Source organism: Centrocercus urophasianus, unplaced genomic scaffold, assembly GCF_019232065.1.
Source record: "Centrocercus urophasianus isolate 14NV4802_14NV808 unplaced genomic scaffold, USGS_Curo_1.0 seq_14, whole genome shotgun sequence".
In the NCBI taxonomy this organism is placed as follows: domain Eukaryota; kingdom Metazoa; phylum Chordata; class Aves; order Galliformes; family Phasianidae; genus Centrocercus; species Centrocercus urophasianus.
The window spans coordinates 37,682,689-37,708,519 of record NW_024884586.1 but is presented as its reverse complement, the minus strand read 5'-3'; the positions used below and the strand labels follow the sequence as shown (position 1 = coordinate 37,708,519).

The 25,831-nt window shown below is 39.7% G+C and overlaps 1 protein-coding gene across 1 annotated transcript in view; it reads left to right on the top strand.

The window, feature by feature from the left end:
• The window catches only part of FBLN5 (fibulin 5), a 46,304-nt gene that overhangs the window by 14,953 nt on the left and 5,520 nt on the right, over nt 1-25,831 (top strand). The window contains exons 5-10 of the mRNA XM_042814313.1: nt 13,291-13,413; nt 17,239-17,355; nt 18,239-18,358; nt 20,665-20,787; nt 21,326-21,452; nt 23,818-24,013. Coding sequence (XP_042670247.1) covers nt 13,291-13,413; nt 17,239-17,355; nt 18,239-18,358; nt 20,665-20,787; nt 21,326-21,452; nt 23,818-24,013 — 806 coding nt within the window. The remainder of the gene's footprint in view (nt 1-13,290; nt 13,414-17,238; nt 17,356-18,238; nt 18,359-20,664; nt 20,788-21,325; nt 21,453-23,817; nt 24,014-25,831) is intronic.

Genomic DNA, 25,831 nt, shown 5'->3' with positions numbered 1-25,831 from the left:
TTAAGTGTAAATACTTTGCTACCAGATAAATGTAGATAAGTTTATGGAAATCTCAATATAGAGCAGCAGTAAGTTGAGGAGCACTAAAGAGGGTCATTTTGATTTAGATTGTTAAGTGTATTATAAAGCTGAGGGTAAGGTGGACCTGCAAATGTTAGAGAAACAGTTGTTTATGGTGGGCGGTACAAAAGTGCTTATTCCTATGTAAGGTATAATTTGCTAAAGTGAGGGAAAATTATTTTTAGACTGAACATAGTAAAATCCCTTAGGACACTGTGATGTGTCAGGTTGCACAGACGTACAGTATGTTATGGTGGTAGAGTAGTACTAAATGTATCAGGAAAAAGATTTAAATGCTGCCTGGAAAAAAAAAAGTCAGCGAGAAAAGAGTCTTGAACATTTGAGGGTGGGACAGATATTAATGGGTAAATTTATGTTGTATTTTTGACATATTTCCAGCTTCCATGTGTATGGAGGAGCAGAAGAAAACTCTTAGCTTTATCTAGCACTGTAAAATTCATTAACATGGGTAACAGCCTCCACCCATTAAAAAACAGTTATTGTCACTGTGGTGAAGGAATGCAAAACTGAGATAGCTTAGATGAGCAGCGTAGGGCTCTCCTTCCGAAGGAGGGATCTTGGAGCAGTGCAAGGTCAGTTTGCCAGACTGCCACTCCTTACTCCTGGAGCAGGAGCCAGGCCAGGGAGAGGAGGTGCCGTCCAAAAGCTGAAGCATGCTGCTGGTTTCCTGCTATTGCAACCCCTTTGGGGAATCCCAAACCAGGCATAGACTGGAGCAGCTTTGGATCTCTCATTTATTTCAAAGGCAGAGCACAGCATCATATACTACACTTGCTGCCAGCAAATCACTAAATATTGTGTTTGGAGTTTAATCCAGAAGCAGATTGAAATTATTTTAACCAAAAGCAGAGCTGACTCTGTGATGGGACAGCCCATACTGATAGCTAACTGTTGGTTTCATGCAGTCTTGTCTAATAATTGTAGCTTTAGGAAGAGGTCTTCTTCCTCATGAAGAAGTTCTATTTGAAGCTGTAGTACAAAGCTGTTTTATATTATTCAGTCAGTAAAGATGCATTTTGGGGCAAAATTCTAAGTGAAATAAGTATGTTCTGAAGCTGATGAGAATGTCTATCATTACAAGATATAAATTCCATCACACACTACTCCACTAAAATCTCAAGCTCACCTCTAGATGCTTGGGACATAAAACTGTTTCAGAAATGCATGATCCATTGCGAGATCATTCCCTCTGACTCAGAGAAGACCTTGAAATGCTGAATTAAGTGCAGTCTGCTGTATATGATTAGAAATGATAAGAAATACTGCAAATAGTAAAACTCTAATTGCACAAGCAACTTCTAGACGTGGTCTGTGCTGAAGGTTGGGCCTTCTAAAACATGCCTTTTAGCAATAAGTGGCTAATAAAGGGAAAGTATTACGATAAAGGAAAAAATACGATTTAGCTTTTTGCTGGAGCAGGTCCACATGATGGGAAACTCAGAGTAAGAGGAGAAATTTGCTCCAGGAATAACCACAGACTTTAAATGTTCCAGCTGGTTGAGAACATTGACTTTTTTGTTTATTTATTTACTTCATTTTAAAAAAAAAAATATGAAAAGAACATGCTTTTTCAGGCCAGGCCACTTGGAATTGAACCATTTTGGCTTGAGAAAGTCCAGTGTGAACACGCATCTTTCTGAGCTTTCATGGGGTCTGTGAGAGCTGATGGGACATCCTGTGATATCTGTGATATGATCAGCCACACGTTCGGCCCTTAGGGCTAGTTGGACATTTCTGAATTCTGGGCAAAGAGGTTGGACTAGCCTTTGAGCATTGGGGACAAAAGCATTCAGATCTGTGTGAGTACATCCAATGAAATAGTTCATTTGGTGGGAGACCACCTTAACAGTTTCCAGTAGTTTAAGCAGAGATTCACAAAATATTGCCGAAGTGAACCACACTGATAACAAGGTTTACAACTAATCTGGGTACAAGCGTTATGACATCAAAGTTAAATATATGTATATTAAGATCAAATCAGAAGTTCTCTAGAATTTGCTGGAAGCAAAAACTTGTGGAAAATTAACTTTGACTTCAGTTGATAGTAGAATTTGGGTTTTTAGAGATAAAGCTTTTGTCGTGGTAAAAATAAAAAAGAATGTAGCACTGCATCCTGGCTAAATTAAGATGCTTATGTGAAGCCGTGAGTCTTCTCGGGGTTCTGGGGTGGGTTTGCTTTGAGAAAGTAAGGCTGGCAAGGGGATATTGCTTCTTGCTATTTTCTATTGTCTAATGTGAGGTGTGGAGAAAGCCAGATTTATCTCAAAAGTGCATGTGAACATGAATGGGCAAAATTTGCAATACAGGAGATTCTTTTGATATGTAAGGGGAAGCATCATCACTGTGCAGATGGTCAGTCACTGGAAGAGAGGCTCATAAAGCTTGTGGCTAAAGGCTGTATCCTTGGGGAAACTGAAAACTTAGCTGGAGAAGGCCCTGAGCAGCCTGATTGAACTGCTCCTGAATTAAGAGGAACCTTGGGCCAGATGGCTTCTTTAGGTCACCCTGATAAGTCTTATGCAATTCTGTGACTTCAGTGCCTGAAGTGCAGGAGCCTGTGCCTGATATTGGATGTAGCCTTTAGTTTATTTGTGCCTCAAACTCTCTTTGAGTTTTAGCACTGATTTAGAAGAGACTTTGAGCTCTTGCACTGATCTTAAACTGATGTAATGTCTTTGAATGGAAGATGGTAGAGTGAAGTACAAGGAATAATCAGAAGAGAAGGGCTTTATCTCAGCAAAGTGAATCCTTCATTTCACTGAGTGCAAATTCAGTCAAGGCCATCCAGATGAACACATTGGATTTGTGGCAAAATCAGTAGAGAGGAAGAGTATCTCCCCATACCTTCTTCAATTTATTGACTGATGAATCCTACTGGCTGGGCACATCTGCTTTGAGCCCTTTTCCTGAGATTGCACAGATGTTGAAAATTTCTGTACTAGTTTATGTTTTGAAAGTAATTGAATGAAATTAAAAACAAGGACAGAGGAAGGGAAAAAGCTCTTTCAGATGAAACATCCTTTTCTAGGGAGCCATGGACAGAGAGTAAGGAAGGCAGGAGAATTGCCAGTAGACATCCACATCACACACTAACTAGAGGAAACCAAATCTCCCATATCCACACAATTTTCACTTATCTGGGAAGAATTGCAACCCAGTTGGACGGCAGCAAATTTGGAACATTGTAAGGAAGAATTCCAAGCAAATGTGGCTCAATCACTATAAAACAGCCAAATCTAAGTTAAAGCCAGTTACTTGAGCAGGGATTATAGGCATTTTCCAATGATCACCACTACAGAAATAAATAAATAGATTACTTGCTATGTATACACTCAAAGGGAATGTTGCCCAACATGCATAGCTCTTTGCTATTAACAGTAATGAGAACACAGCTGTCTGAGCTTGGAAGCCAGTATTTGCATAGGATAATTCTCAAGGATTTTTATTCTCCACTGGCTTTTGTCCACTACCCAATCTTTGCTTACAAAAGAGCCCAAAAGGCCTTAACATTTATACAAGAATTACCTCGGCTTTGCGATACTTTTGAGATTATTATAAAGCATGCTGTCACATGGACAGATTTGAAATTTGGATGAAATATGTGAAACAAATTTCTTTCCTGATAGGCTGCTCAACTTCCTTAGTGCCAATCACAACACTTTTTTCGTAGTCAATCATGCTTTCTCCTAGAGCAACTGGCAAGGACTGCTGCTGTGGGCCAAGATGTGAAGCTTTCCCATCCTAAGTCGTTCACAGCTTCAAACTGCCTGCACAGCTCATGTCTGAGTTTGGGCAGACAGCTGTGTGACTTGAGTCAGGTAGTCAGGTATAATCAATCAGCTCTGCAGAGCTCCTATAGCCAAGACAAAACCTCTCCACTGTCCATGGGCATGTTCTGTTAGCACTCATGGTATGGCCAGGTTTTTTTTCATGGTGGTTTGGTCAGCTAGGTTCAGGGGGGCAAAGTCTTTGATTTCTCAAGAAAGACAAAATACAGTCTTTGGTGTGTGTGCTTTTAACTCAAATAGGTTAGGTGACATGAGACGATCTACAGCAATGTCACTTTCATCAAGAGTCTCCTTGTGTTGCCAAGCCAAACTGCTTTGAACCCAGTCCATTCCCAAATGAGACGATGGTGATGAATGCTGAAGTTTTGTGTGAGATCAATTAGAGATCAATTTCTTATCACTACTCGTGTTCCCGATAATGGAGATCCCTTGCATTTTCAGGTCTGCAATATTTAACTTTCACAGCTGCCTGCACAGCATGCTTGAGTGGTGGTTAAAGCTTTTGCCATGTTGTATGTCAGAAGAAGATGCATTTTGATGGAAAAAAACACAATCCTTTCACTAAAAGATTCTGCCTGCCCCATAGGTGGAGATTTGCATCTCTGTGTTTTCATTGTGACTTTAATTTCTGACTCCATTTGGATCCATTTCTCCTGCTATATTATAAGTAGGGCTGTTCTCTTTACTGGTTATTGTGGTATACTCACAGTCTCAGACCTCTTCAGCCTGCCAAAACATTTGGAAAAGGAGCTCTTAATGACTCAGTTAAAATGTACATTCAAGAAGTTCACTTATTAGAGGAAATGTAAACTGACCACCAATTGGCTAAACCAGCTGGCTGGACTATTTGTGCTAGTGATTTCTCAGAGCTCCCTGGGGAGTGTAAGCAGGAATAGCAGTTCTCTTCTTTTAGTTCTCTCATGCTCTGTTCTCTAACAGAAAAGTCTTTAAAAGAATTTGTTGGAAGAAGCCAATAGCATTTTACAGATATGTTTAAAAGCTTTATAAATAGTTTTAAACTCCTGTACTTCTAGTATATTCCTTCTGACATGGTCTTTTAAAACTATCTGAAAGAACTGCAGAAAAAATATACAATTTAGCCATAGGAAAAAATTACTTCTTCAGTGTTAATGGTTTTACTTCTGTGAAATTTTGCAAGTCTTCTCTAGAGGTACTTCTATGAGATTATTTCAAGCAATGCAGCAAAAGGATGACTGCAAGGACCTTTTGCTAGAAGTACACCTTCGTGTCTCAGTCGCCTGTGTATTTGCTGGCTGGTATTGCACTCCTCTTTCTCTTCCATTGCAATACAAAGTGTCACTTACATAACCTCCCAGCAGCTGGGATTATTCTCAGTAAATGCTCTCACCACCATATGAGCAGATCTCAGTGTAGCAGATCGTAAGAAATAGGTCATTCTGAGAAAGGGACAATAGAACAGTAACATTCTATTTGTACAGCTGAAAAAGATGTTTGCTGCCAATGAAGATGAAACCACTGATGTGAGCAGCAGCAGCTTGGTACCTCTTAGTTCAGCAGGTGCAGTGTAGCCACTGGAATTGGAATGCTAGCAATTCTTGACCCTGCTTCTATAGGATACTCAGGTCACTCTGGTTCTGCTGTACCACAGCTACTTGGAATAGCAATAAGTGCAACATGAAAATAACTGAGATTCCCAAATAACATGCATTGACCATGGATTTCGTTAGTTGGGCAGAATGTTGATTGGGAAATCATGGTTTCGGAGGGCACAGTTATACCTCAATCCATGGGCTTCTGATGCTTAAGCAAGCTCTCGACTGAAATACTAGTTTTGCTTATTTCCAATTCCAAAATTAACATGCAGACTGTACTTTCATGCAGAGGTTTTCGTGGGAGGAATCCATGCAACCAGCTGTGATCTTAGAAATTCCTGATAGTGAGGAGCTATGGTCGTGCAAGATGATGCTGAGACTGAATCATGCAATGCACTTTTCTAAGCAAAAGAGAAAGATGGTGCCACCCTTCTGTCCCCATTGCTATATACTTTATATCAATTGCTGTCCTACAAACTTCAGCCACAAAGGCAGGACTGGAACTGTGCTCAGAGAGCAAAGTCCTTTCACAGTTAAGCTGATGTTTATTGTCTTTGAGCAATGTTAAAAGTGTGCTAGCTACGGAAATGCTCCAATAGCTGGCAGGAGATCTAGAACCTGTGACACATGTTGAGCAATTTTCATACCAGGCAGGAGTACACATTTGTGGCTCACATTAGTATCCCCTTCCAGACTGACCATCTATGTGAAAAAAGCACTTTAATCCTTCTTTATAAGTCAAACAATAACAGTAATGCATGTGGGATGCAAATAGAAAACTAATTCAACAATCTGCGTCCAGTCCTCAGACACTGAAATATGCAATTAAACAGGTGTTTAGGGAGTTGATCTTGGATCGTGTCCAAACTCAGCAGGGTCAGTTGTCCTTGGAAAAAGCCCCTGACCCCACACAGCAGCAGTTTGAATTTGGCTCTGGTTTACACTTTAGGAATGTGGCATTGTTATTTCTTCCCTCTTCTTATCAAATATAATTATCTGGAGAAAAAAAAAACTTTTGAGAAAACATGTGATTTCACCGAGTAAAAATCTACTACTGAGGAAATTATTTCTCAGTGTCCAAATAAGGAGTGGGGGAGAAGTTGGGGAAAGTTCTGTTTTCCAAGTAATTTTGGATCTGAAACCCACATTACTGAGCTCGGATGTTTAGTCCTGGCCTGTAATTACCCCTACAAAACATAGACATCCAATCTTTGTATTATTTTAAAAAGGAGCACTGAGGGTTATAAATGACTGAATGAGCTTCAGTTTTTCAGCAGGCAGAGATTCTGAAATGAGCTCACAGATTTGAGTCTCTGCAAGAAATTTGTATCTCAAGAGTAATGTGAATTCCTGGGGTTGTGTTGGTGTTGGTACATTGGCAGGACTAAAATAAAAATGGAATAAAATAGGGAAGTATGGACCCCAGAACAACAATATCTCCTGGTAGAAGGTGAAGAAAAGCTTCCATCAGAACGTTCTCTGCAAGACCTTGCTCTTACAATTGTTCAGCCTTACTGCATCGAGCCCTTCGGTGCTAATTGCTCTCAAATAATTGTGATGGTAAAAACTTGTTCACAATGGTTGGTCAAAAGGATGAAGCACAGCGATAGCAACTTCTGTGACCCACAGAAATTTGTGCATTATTATAAGAATTCATTACTTAAGAAAGGAAGTCATGCATGCTAAATATGTTCCAAATAGAACAAAATGTAACAGTCCATCTGCGAAACAGTGCACATTGCCAAAAGTATATCGTCTTGGAAATCTTCTGTCCACATTGGCTTGCCTCTTGGATACAGTGTCCAAGCGAAGTTTCTATCCTAATCGCCAAAGTCTCCAATAATGTAGCTCTAGCTCAATGGTAAGTCCATGTCTTTTTGTGATAGCGCTCTGCTAGGGGCATTAGCACCTTTCCAGCCAGCACAGAAAGGGACAGTCACAAAGAGAGTGCATCAGTTATGGCACCATGAGCATGGACTTCACCTGTGGAGAGATAAGTGTACTTACTGCCCACTGCTTTCAGCACAGGTGGATGCATAAGGTGTTCCTGGCTCCTGCAGTGAGAAGTGCAAATCATTTTCTGGAACAGGCTGCTCAGGGAGGTGGTAGATTCAGCATTCCTGAAAGCGTTCAAGAAAAAGGTAGATGTGGCACTGAATGGTATGGTTCAGTGGGCATGGTGGTGATGGGTTGACAGCTGGACTAGATGATCTTAGTGGTCTTTTCCAATCCTAAATGTTCTATTATTCTTGGGATGAGGCTTCTTCAGTAAGCTGTAAGCTTTCCAGTCAGGTCTGTTTTCTCTGTTGTATAGCATGTAACCACGTGCTCAAAAATTCCAAAATAAAATTCATCAGCATATTTTTCCTTTATTCCTTTTGAAAGCATTGGTTTGTCAATAAAGTCTTTTCCTGCAGGACTTTGATGTTGTTGTGTCTGAACTGATCAGCTAATTTTTACGGTGTTGTTTTGGCTGGAAACATATCTTTAGGACTTTATTGTCTGATGTATTCTTTAATGCTTAAAGTCCTGTTTATGCACGAAATTCTGTTTTTCTGAGTACAAGAAAGGCAAACAGCATCCTTGCCTACAATTTTTGAACCTAGTTTTCTAGAGAGCCAGTGTCCTAAGCACCTCTCTGTCTAAGCTCCTTCTCTTCTTTCCTCCTGGCTTTCTCCCCTGGCTTTCCACATCCTAAACCTACTCAGCTTGCCAAACAGTCTCCTAGTTCCTGCATATCCATTTCCACTAAGCAGCAGTTTAGTCATCTGGCTCTTTGATTCAACAGGTTACCTGGGGTGATAACTTGCATTCTTTCTCTTGCCCTTGTTTCACGCTTTATAATGATGTAATTGTTCTATGTGCTCTGAAAGAAAGGTGATTAATGCGCTCAGCATCTGGAGGTTGATGACTTAGCATCTTTTGACATAAGAAAGTTATCAACAGTTTCTGAGTTTTCAGTATTTTTTTCTACGGTTTCTACAAACACTAGACATGCAGTGCCTCTCACTAAAAATTAAATTTATTAATAAAATTGCAAATGAAAATTTTGATGAAAAATTGAACATGGATAATTTTACAATGAGCAATAATGAAGTTATTTTTCTCTTCTGCAAAGGAAAAGTAACTTGGAAGAACTTTACAAATTTCTAGTCTCTTTTTCAGTAATTGTGACCATACAACCTTAGACATAAATTGATGTTGCAAGTGCATGATTTTTTTCTATTTCACATTTTGGAGAAGAAATACTGTTCATGTATAAGGCCCTAAAGTAATGGAACATCTACATATGTTCTGCTAAGTTTTTCAAATGGTTAATCAGTAGTAATGCTAATGTTTGTGCCTTACATCTATTTTGAATTTGTCTTCTAAATGTGTAAGCATTTCATCTCATTATCTTTTGCTAGCTTTAGTGACCATCTAAAAACTTTGCTTCCATGCAGAATTTTATAAATCAGTGTCAAATATACCATGAATCTTTTTAAAATAGATGAATAAATGGAGTCTTGCTGTGAGACAGGCTTTTGTGACTTGGAAGTGCTCTTTGGAGATTTCCTGATCTCTTTGCAATATCGCTATTTGAGCTGCTGACACCACAAATGTATTTCAGTAATTATTTTACTAATGCAATATACAGTGGTAAGAACAATTTCCTGTGTCTACTCAACATTCTTATGTTTATGTTTGTATTTGCAGTGCCGTGTCAGGAGAAGTTCATGTTCAAATTATTATCTTTAATGACTCTGGAGTTATTTTCATTACTAACATTTTTTATTCTTGATATGACCTTGCATTTGTCTGCCTTGAAATGAACTTTCGAATGTACCCATTTGACCATATCTAGCAAATTATCTTTACTGCTCCCTTTTTTAGTTCTTAACTCCACCAACTTGTGATCCTCTGCGTTTTATCCTAAAAGTGGAAAAAATTCGACCAAAACTAAATCCTGAATATCTCGTAGACACTCACATTATGATTCTACCCGTAAGATTCTCTCTTGAGTTTTCTAGTCTTCTAGTTTTAGCCTATTCCATATGGCCAGCGTTGAATATGTCTGGTTTTAATTCAGTAAGCTGATGCATTGTTTTACTTTTTATGCTGTGATTTCTTGTATTGTTATTGAGTCAGTATAAAAGGTCACTGTGCGCTAGCTTCCCTGGTGAAATGTGGTAGTATCTTGCAGTTTGATAGCTAAGTTTTCTTTCCAACTGCCCTGTTTTCCATATGCATGGCTTTAAACTTATTTTTATAGTTATTTATTTCCAGACAATGAGATTAAAGATTTCTTTCATTGTTCTATTATATGGCTAAATTCACAAGAATCTGAAGATTACCACTAGCTTTTACAGATTATAAAACATAAACCTAGTACTTTGCATGCTGAACACAATTAGTTCATGTATTTATTTTGACACTGTAAATGATATCTATCCAGTCATTAGGCATCTTGCAATCCATTAAAAATACAATCTGTACCAATAAAAACAAAGCATCAACATATCACATTCCACAAAAAAAAATAGCCAGTCAACCAGAAATGTAAAAAACACTCTCTCCACCCTTCCAGTCCCTAAAGGAAACCCCAATGCCCCAGCCATCTCACCTCTGTCCAAATGTCAAGTAAACAAAACATCATGTGCCAGGGTTGCTAGACCAAATCACCACCAACATAAATTCTTCAGGAGGACATTCTGAGCTAAGAGACAGGGATGGATATTGGTGAGTGATGGAATATTTGGGCTCAGGCTCTTGCAGCAAGAGCCTTTTGACAAGTGTGTGTAGAAATTCCTCCAACCTATTCTCTCATTCAGTCAGTAAACCAAAGATTTTTAAAACTCATGGGTTTGAGTCATGGTGCTCAGTGTTTGTTCTACATGGTATGTTGTAGAGGAAGATATCTGTGGTCTGGACAGGTTGTGTGGTTGCTCTCAATATTCATTTGGGAAGTAACAATGCAAACTGTTCCCACTTCAGGTCAAATTTTAATTTCATACTGGACTTCTGCTCTGTAACTAGCTGTGGAGCAGTAATACCAATGCAACAACTAGAAGGTCAGATGAGAGAATATTGTTAACTGCTAATTTGATAGTATGCGACAGCATAACCAAGAGCCAAGACAGGGCCAGAGTTGGCCAAGCATGGCTAGTTTTCTCTCCAGTTGACATAACTTCTTTTTCCCTTCCTGTTAAATGTCTAATTTTGATTTTATTCTCATTGTTTTTCACACTGTAAATGGCCTGAGCAAGACACAGAGTCCCAGCTTGAGTATTCTCCAAGAGGATACCTAATGGGTAACGAATTGTTGCACTGATATTTTTCTCACAGTGCAAATATCAGCTTTAACTTTGTGAGCCGATGTAATGTAAACAGCTCCCAAAACTATTGACCTGGTTGCATTAGCTGGGCCTGTCAGAGTTTAATGGGACATCACTGTAAGGAGCAATCTTAGAGAAAGACAGAGATGCATAATGTAGAACCATTGTATGCATTCAGGAAGAGGCAAAAAGATTTCAGTAAGATACTAGCAATGCTGTTTATACCTATTGCATACAATTTCATTAATGAAGTCAGTGAAGTATTTCCTCATAATGAGAAGAAACAAGGTATTTTTAAGGGAAAACTTCAGGCTGATCAGGTTTTCCTGAGGCAGCAGGAACTCCACAGGTATCCTCTGTTGTAAAAATTTTGCATTCAAATGGAAATGCATCTCCAAGACCACCGCAGAAGGTGAAGACTGAGACTAAGCAAGGAGTCAAATCACAGAGACAAAAGCTAGTTGAAGGTCAAAAGGGATCTATGGAGGTCATCTGATCTGGCATGCTCAAGCATGGCCACCTAGAGCCTCTTGCACAGAAACATGTCCAGAAGGCTCTGATTATTTCTGAGGAGGGAGAAATCTGTCTGATAGCAATGAAAAGAGGAGTGATGCCTTACTTCTCTTGAGTGACTTTTGCTCATGAAACTACTACAAAGATGGCTTTAGGAACAAAACTGATTGCACAGCCACCCATTGCTTTTTCTGCAAGCAAAACACACCACAGCCAAGTAGAGGAACTGCAGTCTTCAATACATGGCAGTAAGACCATGAGCCTCATTTTGTCTCCGCTGGGTTTCACCTATTAGTAACACTAGAAACAGTGAACATGAAAAAATAAAATTTCTTCTTATTTTTAAGTTCAGGAGAGGCTAGAAGCAGCAAGGTTGGCTAGATCCCAAGGGCCCACTCTTTAAACAATAAGTAAGCATAACAAATAGAAAGTTTTTTCATTTAGAAAACATTAATGTGATTCTTACGAAATTTATGGTTAGATAATATCTGTGTTCAAATAGTACCAATTACGTGTGATATGCTGTATAAAGGGAGGATCCAGAACTTAAGCTCAATCTTAGAAGCAATAGATGAACTGCATAACATATTTATGTATCCTTATAGTCTAGACTTCTTATCTTACTGCTTTCCTACTTCCCCCACCATTTTGCCAGCCTTTCCTCTAGCCAATAAAGACGTGAGAACAGATTTCTGACATAGTTAATTATCCCTAACTGTGCCACTCTTGTTATCTTAATAGCTTTAACTCACCGTAAATTGCTGATACAGATTTTTTGAAGATAAGAACTCCAGACTCTGCATTTGTGTAGTGTGTAGGTATTTATTTATATATCAGAACATGTTAGATATGTTGCTGTGGTAGACTGGATCAGTTATTTCATGTTTGCTAGGATTTTACACCTCATTGAGTTATAGTTCCTGCCCTCTTCTGCCTGATCCAGCCCAGTGCATTGTGAGATATTCTCTATCATGACCCAACAAAAGTCTGGGTTAATGAGAGTCAGGGAGTGATAAAGGGAGTAACATTGCTCAGATGACATTGGACTTCAGCGAAGGCCAGTGCATGGTATGCCGGAATAAAAATTAGTTTAGGTATCAGTAAATAAAACATAGAAATCTGAGTTGGCTGAAAAAATGACACAATTTATCTTGTGATATTTCTACTTCTGACATCTAGAGACAAACACAATGCCAGAAATATCAGGGAAAAGACTGAGCAAGGAAGAATTCAAATTGAACTTACGACTCTGAAAGGCATTTTTAATCTGTTAGGTTCCAGTGGCCTGGCTTATATAAACGTAGGAATGTTATTCACCTCCTCTGAAAAAAAAAAAAAAAAGAAAAGAAAAAAGAGAAAGGCCCACAACAAAGCACCCTAAGGGGTTGTAATAAAAAGCCAAATACATTAAAAACAATGGGGATGGTAAAAAAAGAAAAAAAAAAAAAAAAAAAAAAAAAAAGTTCTATTTTCAGGAAATTGATTCTAGAGAAGTATACATTTTTTTTCTCAGGTAAAGGTTGATATTGCTTGAACCTTCTGACTGAAAATTTGCAGTGAGATATTATGTGTTGGTAAAGGTAGGAAGCAACATTCTGTATGCATTTGATCCTCATGATGGTTGTGTTTGTGTGTCTCTCGAGCCTCTGCTCAGCTCTTGCTGTGCAGTTGAGTTACATATCCCTTGCAGCAGCCACTGCCCAGGGCTGAACAGTGTCCCAAAGCATGGAAATCCCAGTGCAGTGACAAAAAAAGAGTGGAAGTAATGAAAAGCATGCCCTTCCCAAGGCTCTCCACAGTGGGTCATCTGCAGAAGGGAAAGGTTTCATGAGCACACTTAGCTCTCGTTGCCATCTGACATTTACTTTTATGAATTTACTTCAGGTTACAGTCATTCTCTCTGGTTTACTGCACATTGTCTCCTCGCACAGACCTGTGTACACACTACAACTCCCTGCACAGTTTGACAAACCTTTTGTTCCCATTTCAACTATTAATTGCTGTATTTCTGTGTTGCAGATATTGATGAATGTGCTTCCGATTCTCACCAGTGTAATCCCACCCAGATCTGCATCAATACTGAGGGGGGATATACCTGTTCCTGCACTGAAGGCTACTGGCTGCTAGAAGGCCAGTGTTTAGGTAAGGACCTCTTGCCTTATGAGATTTGCATATCTGTTTTATATCTGTACCTGTGAATAGCTGAACTCATTTCACTGAGTGTCAAATATGGAGTTAAGGCTATGGTTGTGCAGAAACTAATATCTTTCATCTTTGCAAGTGCCAACAGTATGCTTGGCAGAGGGATTCCCTGGTGGAACAAAATGTAGATGTAGGTGCCATACGACAGCTGCTATGTTACACATGGGATTTTTACATTCCCTTTTGTAATAGTCATGTAAGAGGATGTGTACAAAAAGGCTTCTTCCCAAACAGACATGTCCTTTTCACACAGTTATAGTCCAGACCAGAAGGGATAACTATTCAGTACCAAGAAACAAGCTCATAAATCCATTCAGCCAACCTGCACCAACGGGTGCAGTTTCTGCAGCTTTCAGGCAGTTTTTTTTTTTTAATTTTATTATTTTTCTTGCAGCAATGTCCTTTCATCCTTTTTAGCTCAGCCTTGCTGAAAAAAACATCCTTTAACAAACAGCACAGGAAAGATTTCCAGTCTCCCCAGACCTGCATGTTGTCTGACATGCCTGTGGGATGATAAAGGAGATGCTCATGTTAGGTACAGCTCTCTAAGGGAGATAGGACAAAAAAACCTTTTTTAACATTTGTGCTATAACTTTTTCCCCTGGGCGTGGGCTGTTTGCCTGCCAGCTATCCAGAGCTGGACCATTCTGTCACAACACCTCAGCTGGAAGAAGAATGGGATTTCCCTGCCCATTCAGTCCTGGAGCTTCTCCAGATGTTTTCTGAATTTCTTCTCCCAAGTACCAGTTGTAGTGCAGGACTGTCATCTAACTACTAACTACTGCAAGCTGCTGCTGCCTAACGCTGCAGGCATGGGGAGGCTGATGGGACAGAGCTTATCTCAGCTAAATGGGGGTCTGCATGGCTGCGGCAGGGAATCAGTGTTATGTAATGAAGGGAAATGAAGTCTTCAAGCCACCTGCTCCTTAATCTCTGGTAATTCCTGTTGGGGAAAAAAAAAAGAAAAAAAAAGAAAAAAAAAAGTGGAAAATAATAGAATCATAGAATGCATGCTAAGTGCATTATTAAATAAATAAAATAGGCTGACTATAATGTCAGAAAGGAGCCATTCTATTCTGCCAGGTTAGAGGAAACTATAACCAGCCCATACAGGGAGCATCTGTATTCTCTTGCATACACTAAGGAACTGGAGGTGAGGAACAGCCTGAATATGTGGATGCATGGAGCTAACCTTGAGCTGGGGCTTGCACAGGTATTTGTGGTGGGGACAAGGTGAGAGAGGGCAGGGAGGGGGATTTTGCTCTATGTCATCTGTTGTGTTACCAATTTACTTCTCCGAGTTACAGCCCAAACTTAAGGATTGTGTGCATCATTCAGGACTTGGACATGGATCTAAAGCACTTTGCTGCTTGATGGATATACCAGAGAGCTGAAGTTACTGCTTTGCTGAACTGATTTGAGAATCTGCTTATGCCATTTAAAATAAGCAATAATGTTCTACTGTTGCCCACTTTATGCATGCATGGGTGGATTATTTCAGGGTAGTGCAAAGAGCTAGAAGCAAGTTTTGTTTAGAATCTTTTTTTTTTTTTACTTCCAAAAAGCCTGTTTTCCATACTTTCCATTGGGCTTGAAGAGGTAATTTTTTTCTGTCATTAGGCAGTTAAAGACCGTTCATTTAATGCAATCAGAGGACTGGTTTGAGTTTTTAGAGACAGGTTCTTAGGGAATACTCTTAGTATACCACATTTACAAAAAGCTACACTGCTGTCTATTGTAATAATCCCAGTAATGTTTACACAGCAAGAGACAGTACAGTAAAGTCCACAAGAACCACCTACAAGAAGAAACTCCGTAAAAGTTCTTCCTTCAAAAATTGCAATGCTCTCAAGATAACAGTTCCACAAAATCCAGTGCTTGTATTTAAAGTAATGCAATGTGTCAGTGAAATGAGGTATTAATTTACTTAAAACCAATGTTACTTTTGCAGAGTTTGGGCCAAGCCTAGTGCTGTTGTACATACCAGAGCTGACCCTGGCCTTTGAGTTATCCTGCTATTTGAAATGTGGTGGGAAATTAAAGGTATTAAGGGTAAAACCAAGTGTCAATGTCCTTGTTATTTTACACAGTGGGAGTATTTCCAAAGCTTTGATATTTTCAGCATGCCTTCACAAGACTTGGCAAAACTGTGCTATTGAAGCCAACAATGTAAAGCTGAATTACAGGATGTAGCTACTTATCCATCAGATTCAAAATGTTGTTGTTTTTATAGTATTACCAAATCATGTGAAAGTTCAAGTCATTCAAGAATTCATTTTCCCAAAACAGTCTTAACATATTGCACCAAAACAGGAAGCATTTAGCTAACAAATAATGAGCTGCTGGAATTCATCTAGATGTAACTGTATGCATGAGAGCCATAGGGAAAATACTGTCATTTTGATTTTCTTGTGCATTGGAATGTGTGATGAGGGTCACTCTACCAAAACCTGTGCCTTTTCTCACAGAACTTTACTCACCAAACTTTATTTACAGCAGACTGGCTGCAGATTTTACACTTGTTTGGTCTTCCTAGCTTAGCATTTCATTGATGAAATGCTCTCATTTCCTACTCTCTTTAGAGCCTTAGGAATGGACATTCAAAACTGTGTCTTCTTGTGTGAGTCTTTCAGATGGCAGGATCATCACTTTTCCAAATTATCCACAGCCTTTTACACAGTTACAGTTTTTCCATACACAGTTCTATTTTCAAACTGGGAAAAAATTAATGTGCTCTTTCAATAAAACAATCTCCCATGGTCATACTTACAGAAAGCATTTATAAAGAGAAGGTCTTCCAGCACCTGCTTTGTTCTCTGCTGTCATTACAATGGCCCTAGAGATTAGCAATGATGGGTGTTGAATGAGAGGTAAGACTTGCTCTAATCTTATTTTAATCACCCATAAGAAGAATCTGAACAGGAATTCGATGTTTAGACCATCACTGGAAAGCTGCAAAGCTGCAAAGCTTTGAGAGCAGCCACTAAAAAAATCTCCATAAATCAAAAGACAAAAACTAAAGGGAATGTAAAGCCTTTAAAGTGACAGCTACTACGGTTCCTAGGCCAGGAACAAAATTCTTCTAGCACTTCCAGCATACATAATTTACAGCATTTTCTTCGACTTTTAACAGTCGACTGCATGTATTTTTAATGCTTTATTTAAGCCCAAGTTACTATTTCATTTTGGTAGCAAATTTATTGTTTGCATTTTTGATCTTGTAATTTATCTTTTAAAAAAATTTACATAAAATGCAAATGTGACTATTGAAAAACAATTCTTCTGAGAACATCCAGTCTGGAATAAAAAAAGGAGCACTTAGTAAGATATACTTGGGTTTTTTTTGTGAGTAGCTTTGGTATGCATGGAAATAAAACATTCTTCTCCCTTGATTCTGGTAAAGCTTTGCTGCAGGGCTGTGTTTGTGTTGATGGGCAGTACCAGGTGTCAGGTGGACTTCCAGGTAATGCCTAAAGGGGCCTTCTGATAACATAGCATTGAGCTCAACATTACAGCAATGGCAGTCATTTCATAGCATCTGCTGTCAGATGTAAGACGTGGAGAAAAATGCAGTGCTGCATTCTTTTGAGCAAAAATACATTTTAACTGTAATTCGGTCTGATCACCTGAAAGTCTGGCTGTTAGGTCTGTAACCGCCGCACTGTTATTTCTCTGTTGTTGGTGCCATTGATTCAGGATGTTTGATGCTTTGTATTTGCATGTAGAAACACCAACCACTCTGCTTTTTCTCTTTCCCATTCATAGATATAGATGAGTGCCGTTACGGCTACTGCCAGCAGCTGTGTGCCAACGTGCCTGGTTCCTACTCCTGTACGTGCAACCCAGGCTTTACCCTTAACGATGATGGAAGATCGTGCCAAGGTACTGTGCATTCTTAACCATGATTGAAATCTTTGCTCCTAACCAGCAACGCTGTTAAAATGTGTTTAGTTCTTAGCATGCAAGTAACTATCACAGCACTGCTTTGAAAATGTTGATAGATTTCTCTGAGATGTTTCTGTAGCTCCCTTGTGAACATTTGTTTGCCATCACAGCACATAGGAGGGGTACAGATGCAACCTGAGCAGTATATCAGCAGGAATATGCAAACAGGCCCAACCCCCCTAGATTTTTTACTGAAATTACCAAGAACTGAAGCACTTTTACCTAAGACAGGAAACCTGACAGATAAGCAAATTACATCCGAGTCACCCAAGCTTCAGATGAGGGTCCTGAGCATGAGAACAGCTTTTGCTGTGATGTGCTACCTGAATCACAGTCAACACAACCTCTCCATAAGATGATACATGACAATGATAAAAGAACTTTCCAGAAATTGTTAATGTCCTAAATGAATAAAAAATGGTTTTCTCACAGCCAGAGTTCCCATAAGGATCAGTCCTCATTGTGTTATTCTCCTAAGGTTATCCTACTGCATTTTGTATCGGGTCGGTTATAACATAATCTTTTCCATGATTTTAATGTTGCAAGATAAACAGACATGCATTTATAATAAATATTTCACCCTATCTTTCATGTCATTTTTTTTTAAGACATTGCCAAAATATTTGAATTCCACGTGTGTTGCTTCCAACACGTTCTTTCTGACATCATCTGGTATCTCATAAATAACACTGACGTTGTTATGTTTTTCAAAACAAATTATTTTTACTATACATGTAATCCATTTGAAATGCCTTACAGTAATGAATTGAAAATAGAATTTGGAGACAAGTTACTGATTCAGGGTATTATCTTCCTGCAGATGTGAATGAATGTACGGGAGAAAACCCTTGCTCTCAGACTTGTGTCAATACCTATGGCTCTTTTCTCTGCCGCTGTGAACCTGGCTACGAACTGGAAGCTGACGGAGTTAACTGCAGTGGTAACTGTCTTCAGTTATTTATTGTTTTGGTTTCTTTAGTTCTATTATGCTTTCTTTTTCCAGTGTACTGTTTTGTGTATGCTTTTGTAGAAGTCTTCTGCTTTGGTGTACGATTAGCAGCAGGATAACTGCAATTAATGTGATCTTCCTTCCAGTTACAGTATGCAGCAAATACCAAGAAAAGCGCAGTGGAGGAGGGCTGCAAAAGGTTTTAAAGAACTAAGCTAAAAATTGAAAAGCTCTAAGATAACAGCGGAACATAAGGAAATGGTTTCCAATGCTGAATGGGAATCTTACTAAAGCAAGTAAACTAGGGACAGTCCTAGAACATTTTTCCACAATAAAGAAATACTCATTCATAAAGCACTTTTCCATTTCTCTGTTGAATGCACGTACCCTTTTTGTTCTTATGATCTCACACTTCTGCCTAAACCTTCCCTATTTTCCCCTGCATGGCTCTGTCTGCACTTGAAAAACAATGTGCCATTTCTTAGCAGTTATTGCTGATCTTTCAGCTCATAGCAGATGAAACTGCTTATGTCATTCTACCTTTTCCCCTCTTGTTTTTGTTTTTATTTTATTGCTTTATTTTAATTGAAGATGAAATGTATTTCTGTGCTTAATGTTCCCACAGCTTGATAAAATTAGAGAATCCAGCCAATATTTTTTGGAAGAAAAAATACTGGAAAATACTTGTTTTTTAATTTACAGTAAACAGATGTAACATGCTGTTTCTGAGAGAGAAACAGAGTGATATGCAGTATGTGTGTCAGTTAGAGTTCCCAAAGCTATTCTTTCATGCACATCTCCTTGTTCTGAGGGAAGGTACAAACCTTCCTTTGACCCTTCTATACCAGAAAACACTTGTCACAAGCATGTCATATTCCTCTGGATGAGCTTCCTTCACCTCACAAGGAATTGCTAGACATCACTGGGGCTCACTAAGGAAACAGTCCCAGTGAGAATAGTTGGCAACACCGCAGAAGGATTTAGAAATAGCACAGGTGTCTGCCCTGGGTCACTCATAAGTAAAAACATATGGCCTTTCTGCCTTTATCTCCAGCATTTGACAGCAGCTGAGCACAGGTTCTATGAATCTGATGGTGCTGGAAGGCTTGGCTAGGAGGCCTGGAGGGCTGGGCAATATCTCAGTCTCTTTATGGAGGTAGCCCCTGGTCCATGTTTTGTCAGGAAGGTGATTTTTTCGGAGAACTTGCTGAAGCAGGTGACACAACAACAGAAGTGTGCAGGTGTAGAGTTCCCTTAATCTCTTTTGATTATGTGGTTGTAGACATAAAGCTATTTTAGCATATTTGGACTTCAAACACTCTCCAATACATCTGTACAAAACACCAGAAGTGGATAAATGGACCGAATCCAATTGAAAAGAAAGGGAAATTCAGTCTGAAGAGTGAAAGTGATTTGCTTGGGAGAGTCAATGTTAGAGCTGGGAATTCGAACTTGGGAGTTCCTGGCTGGGACTCTGGTCTTTGTTTCTCTCTTCCCCTGCACAGAAAAAGAAGGAAATGATTAACAGCAGCCTCCCTCATTCTAGCGCCTTTGTATGTGTTTTCCTCTCAGTCAGCCATGCCTCCATTGCAGCTCTGATCTTCATCTTTCTCATTTGAACACGGTTCCACGGCGTATGATTTCTGGTCAGTTCATGAGTAAAGGGGGAAAAGAGATCATACACTGCTTTTAATCAGAGATTGGACAGACTGCTTAGCTTCCTTGGTATCTGGGAGATCACTGGGCCTTCCAGTAAGCCTGACCCAAGCTGGGATGAGCTGTGAAGTCTTGCAAGAACGCGTTACAAGTAACTGGCTAGAGGCTAGGTTACATAAAACAGCCAGGGCTGGGGCTGGCTACAGGATTTCTACTGGGACCCATATGGCTCTGAGAAAGGGAAATATGCTCTCCAGAAAAAAAGAAAAAAAAAAAAAGAAAAAAGAAAAAAGGAAAAGAAAAATACCATCAAGTCTCTCCTTACAAATTACAGTTGCAGCTTTGTAGTTGGAGCACCTCTATCTCTGATGTAAAACAGAACTAAAAATATGGCCAACTGGTGACAGGTATTCAAAAAGAAAAATAAATCAGAGTTGTGCATCTTGTTGAGCAGCAGCTTTGGTTTAGTTTAGCCAAGATCTTGTTTACCAGCATTTTGCCAGGCTGCTTCAGAGCTCTAGGTAGTTGGAGGATGCCAACCTCCAGCTGGGATGATAGGCACGCCTGGATGGCCACCTGCTTGTGGGACTACGCTTTTAACTGTGAAGCCAAAGGTTCTAAACTTTGTTTTACCACTGCAGACATGGATGAATGCAGCTTCTCAGAGTTCCTCTGCCAGCACGAATGTGTGAATGGGCCTGGTTCTTACTACTGTGTCTGTCCTTCGGGCTATAATCTGCTTGATGATAGCAGAAGCTGCCAAGGTAAGAGCATTCCAGCACTGATTAAAACCCAGAGGGACTAGAAAACAAGGCCAGTGTCTGGAAAGAGGTTTTCAAGGACTCCATTTCTTAGTCTTGGCATTGCATAGTGACATACTCATAGGGGCCAATTATGTGGTTCTGGTGAGAATGTCATCACATGAACAGCCCCACTGAGGTCAATTGGTGCAATGGTCTGAGGAAGGTTTTACTGATTAAGAAACAGCTACGCAGTGAAGCCCTCAAATGCTCTCCCCTCTGCTGCGTGTCTCTCTTTAGTTTTCACTTTCTCTAAGGTCAGAGAGCTTGAGCAGCAGTTTCTTTTTCACTGCTGCAGCATTTTGCATAGGGGAGCACTCCAACAGGGAGAAATGAGTGGGGTAAAAACCGATCTTAGAAGGGGACCAGTTATCAAAAGCTACTTCTCATGGTGCAAGAGTGAATTTTTGGTCAATGCCATACAGTGGACATTGGACAGTAACAGCTGTGTCTTAAGCATACGCCTCTATTTTAGCTTTTCTCTTGTTTTGTTGTGTTTTAGATATCAATGAATGTGAAATTAGGAACTTCACCTGCACTCTACAGCAAACGTGTTTCAATATCCCAGGAGAATATAAATGTTTAGACCCAGTAAGATGCGAGGAACCTTATATCCAGATTAATGAGAAGTGAGTAATACCCACAGCCACAAAAGCAAATTCTAACTGTGTAAAGCATATCTTTACAATAATAAGCTGCTTTTTGCAACACAGCCATGAAATGTGTCTGGAGAGTTTACTGTTAGAAAGCTTTATACAAATAATAAATTGCAATTCCTTACCAGGTCACCAGGTGGGATATGATATGATACTCAGATGTGTGGGAAGTTAGACTGGAAAAACACTTATCAGTGAGTAGAGGAAACAGCAAGGTTTGTAATGTAATAAAGACACTTCAATTATGTTACTGACTTCATATATGCTTAAATGCTGTTTGTTAATGTGAGTATTTCCTGTAAACACTAACTAGCTCATGTCCAGGAAGTGCTTTAAAAACATTAGATGCTCATTATAGCAGAACACAAGTAGTTTCCTACTGCTCAAAGGTTAGATGTGCGGAAAAACAGCAGTCCGCAGATTGATTTGCGCAGTCTGAAATTAGCACTGTTAGTGTCTAAACTCAGAATCCTCTGAGCAAATGTATTTTGCAGGAGAGGGTGGTGGAGCCCAAAGAGTGAAGAGTGGACAAGTTCTGTTCTGTCAATTCTGGGGCTATGTACCTTCAGAAGTGGTGAAATCTTAAACTAGATCTTGAAATGTCTAAAGCCTTTGTATCTAAATGTCTAAATTCTTCAGAGCCCAACTGTGGGGTACTTACAAATCAGCTTGCACCAAAGTTCTTGATTCTCCAAGCTCTGTATTTGGTGGCTTTGGCTCTATCTAGATGTGACTGCATTTAATTTGTGGCATATGTCTGGAAGTGGTAAGTATAGAAGCCAAGCAAATTCATTGCGTCTGTGTTCTCTGTGGAAGGAATGGGCTGTTCATAATGCCAGGAACCTTTTTATGGAGAATTTGCCAGAGGAACTGTCTGAAGCTGGTGTCAATGATGGAGGTTATAGAAAAAAAAAATAGACAAAAAGCCTTATTTTCCATCCAGTAAATTCCCCAACATGGCTTTTATAAAGGGATATCCTGCATTTTATCGAAGCTGTCTGAAGAAATTAGCAGCTTGTGGCTAAGGGACATGGGTTGATGTGGTCTGCTTAGGTTTCCAAAGGTTTCTGAAAAGAACCCTACACTTCATACTTCTATGGAAATTAAGCAGCCATAAGTAAGAAATACCTGGCACAGATAAATAAGAGGTTGAAAGATAAGAGGAGAATTTCAGAAGGAGCCTCTAATTGTGCTAAATTCAAATTCAGTGTAGATGAATGTAAAGTATAAAAACAACCCCAATTTTCAGGTGAAATAAAATAAATAGTGATGACTTGATCATAATCCCTCCCAAGTTAGGTTTGAGGATTGTTCCTCATGGTTCCATGACCTGTAGTACTGAGTAGAGGTCAGAAGAACAAACTGAAATTGAAGTGCAGAATATCCTTAAAGCATGTGCAGCTGTGTTCCTATATCTTCAAGATGATCACCAGTGTCATCACCTCCTCACAGGAGCAGTGTGATATGACTGGACAAAGATTTATGAAGGGTGACAAGGAGCATCAAAAGCAGGGAACAGCTTCCTTATGAGAAGCATCAAGGTTAGGATTCTCCAGCCTTGGAGAAAGTCAAATATGAAGCCACGAGCTGCACATGGAGGATGAGCAGGAATTGAGCCTGCTTTCAAGAGCTGAGAGGATCAAAGTCAATAAGGAGCAGTGCGGAGAGGAAAGTGGGCATGCAGGGTGGGGGCTGTGGAGCTATTGGCCACAAGGTGTCATGGATGTGTAAGGGGAAATTGAACATGACAATGGGTAAGAAATACATTGCAGGAAGGCAAATACACGGAAGACATCTTTGTTTCAACAGTTTCCTGACATTGCAGATGATTGGAGGCTGTTGGTAGAAATGTCATATGCTTGACTTGCTATTCTGCTCTTCTTCAGAGCTTTGTGATTGATCTGTGACCTTTGGTTTCAATCCAGGAAATCTCACTATTTGTTTTTATTAAATAGTGATACAGTATTTACGTCACGCTGTTATTGAAATTATCCAATAATTACTAGTATAAATTACTATCGGAACAAACAAACACAAGGCATTCTACACCAAAGAAAGTATTGATATCTAAGTGACCTAACGACATAGGTGCTGCCAAGATGTTTTGGCAAAAGCTGGAGGACAAGAAAAAGAAAGCAGGGATGAAGGCAAACTGGAGTAGCAGTGCAGAGAACACTATCAGAGAAAAAATTCATTACAAGTGAAATTGATTATTTTAGCTGGTTGGCAACTTGATTCATTGGTTGATCGACTGATTATTTGCAGCTGTATTAGCATGTTAAGAATGAAGTGTGGCAGGGGTTTGTAACCATTGATGACAATCCTATCTCTCTGTTAGCCGCTGTATGTGTCCAGCTGAAAACCCTGGCTGCAGAGATCAACCATTCACCATCCTGTACAGAGTCATGGATGTTCTGTCTGGGCGTTCAGTGCCTTCTGACATCTTTCAGATGCAAGCAACAACTCGATACCCTGGAGCCTATTACATCTTCCAAATCAAATCAGGGAATGAGGGCAGAGAATTCTACATGCGGGTAAGTCTGGCACTGGCTGGGAAAAACCTGGAGTATCTTCTTAGTAGCTGCATTTCTTCCTGACATCAGAACTATTTTTACACTCAGACTTGCAGAGCAACAAATTGGTTTATGGGAGCTGCAGTTGCTTTTTAGTAACTTACTCAAAGCAAATACTCTCATTTTATGAGCCATCAGATTCACAAAAGTCCATGGTTGTAGCCCTGTCAAAGAGCAGCTGTTTCCTGTGTCCAGGATAGAGTGTTGTGCCAAAACTTCTTAAAGTTTTATGGACTACCGGTATTTGTCAATTAGAGAGTCAACACTGTTCACTTGTTTTTTCATACTCTCCCTTGGTAACTGAAAAAAATAATATCTGAAAACTAGAAAGAAATTCTTTATCCTAAGAACTGACTTTAAGTTCTTTCTTTTATGTGTTTGTTTGCTGCTGGTGGTTTTTTGTTGTGTAGTGTTTATGTTTATTTTCACTGAAAACACACATTGTCAGTAGGCATTGCTGGGGAAAACAGAAATGCTTATTTTGATTCAAATTTTCCTCAGAACTCATCCTTGTTCTCCTGTCATCTTCATCACCTCTAACACAGAGGCAGTGGGAATCACCTGCACAGGGTGAGGCACAACCACCAAAGACGATGATGTTCAGTGTGTTTATTTTTAACCCCAGTCAAAACCTGGCTTTGATATTCACAATAAATGGTGTTCAGCAGCTACCGATGGCTCCTGTGACTCACAGAAAATGGTAGCGTGACAGATTTCAATAGATCCTCAAAAACAAGTTCTTCTTGACAGCCTTTTAATGTTAAATAGCATCCAAAAGAAAAGAAAACTTTCCAAAATTCTGACATGATAACTGGTCCAGGAGTGATTATGGACATCCCATGAGCTCTTCCCTGTTGTAAAGTCATTTCTGATCCCACTGACCATTTTCTCTAGCCTGGGTCAAACTGGCAGTTGCTGAGGCTGCATTGATGAGCATCATTGCTCAAGTCTGCTTTCTCCTTGAATTCATTTATCACATAACCATCCATTTGTCACCTAAAGTACTCTGCTGGCACAAGCTGCCCTTTTCCTTCCCTGGCAGCACATTCCCATGCGGTGTATAGCCAGCAGGTGGTGCCTGTCCCTTGCTCTGCACCCAGCAGGAGTGGGCAGAGCTGAGGGCACGGGATGCACAGTGCTCAGGATGCTGCTGGCTCACCAGGCAGCTATTCCTCACCACTTATTGGGCCTGACTTATCAGAGGTAGTGTAAGCACTCCTTTCCATAGCAAAACAGGTCACACTTTATGTACATCAGCAATTGCTGGGAAACAAACTGCATTTAGTTTTAACCTCAGAAACTGTTTTTTTAATATTCATAATCCGCTGTTCCAGACAGACATTTCAAAGCTCTGCTTCCACTTACTACAAGACAAATGTTCTAACATGCCTTCACATATTTAAAGCTCTCTTCAGAGGGTGAGGTTTTGCAATGTTAACATATGCAATTATACAGCAAGCCCTGGTTCCATTCACGTAGGAACATCTGTTCTCGAAGCTCCAGTAACATAACCCCTTCCTGGAGTTTGCTGCTTCAAAGTAATAGTGGTTTTTACATCAAACTAAATAATATATGACCCCCTCAAGAAACAAGTGTCATCTTTTGTGCATGCTCTAAATCCGCATTTTCATCTTTTTCTATTCAGATGATAGCAAATTTCTTTGCACAATAGCTTCCTTGATGTGCAGGGCTCTCAAAGGCTTTAAAAAAGTGTAGAAGTCAATGGATCACACAAAAGAGTGAGATGGAGCCAAGCACTGACATGAGCTGAAAGCCCAT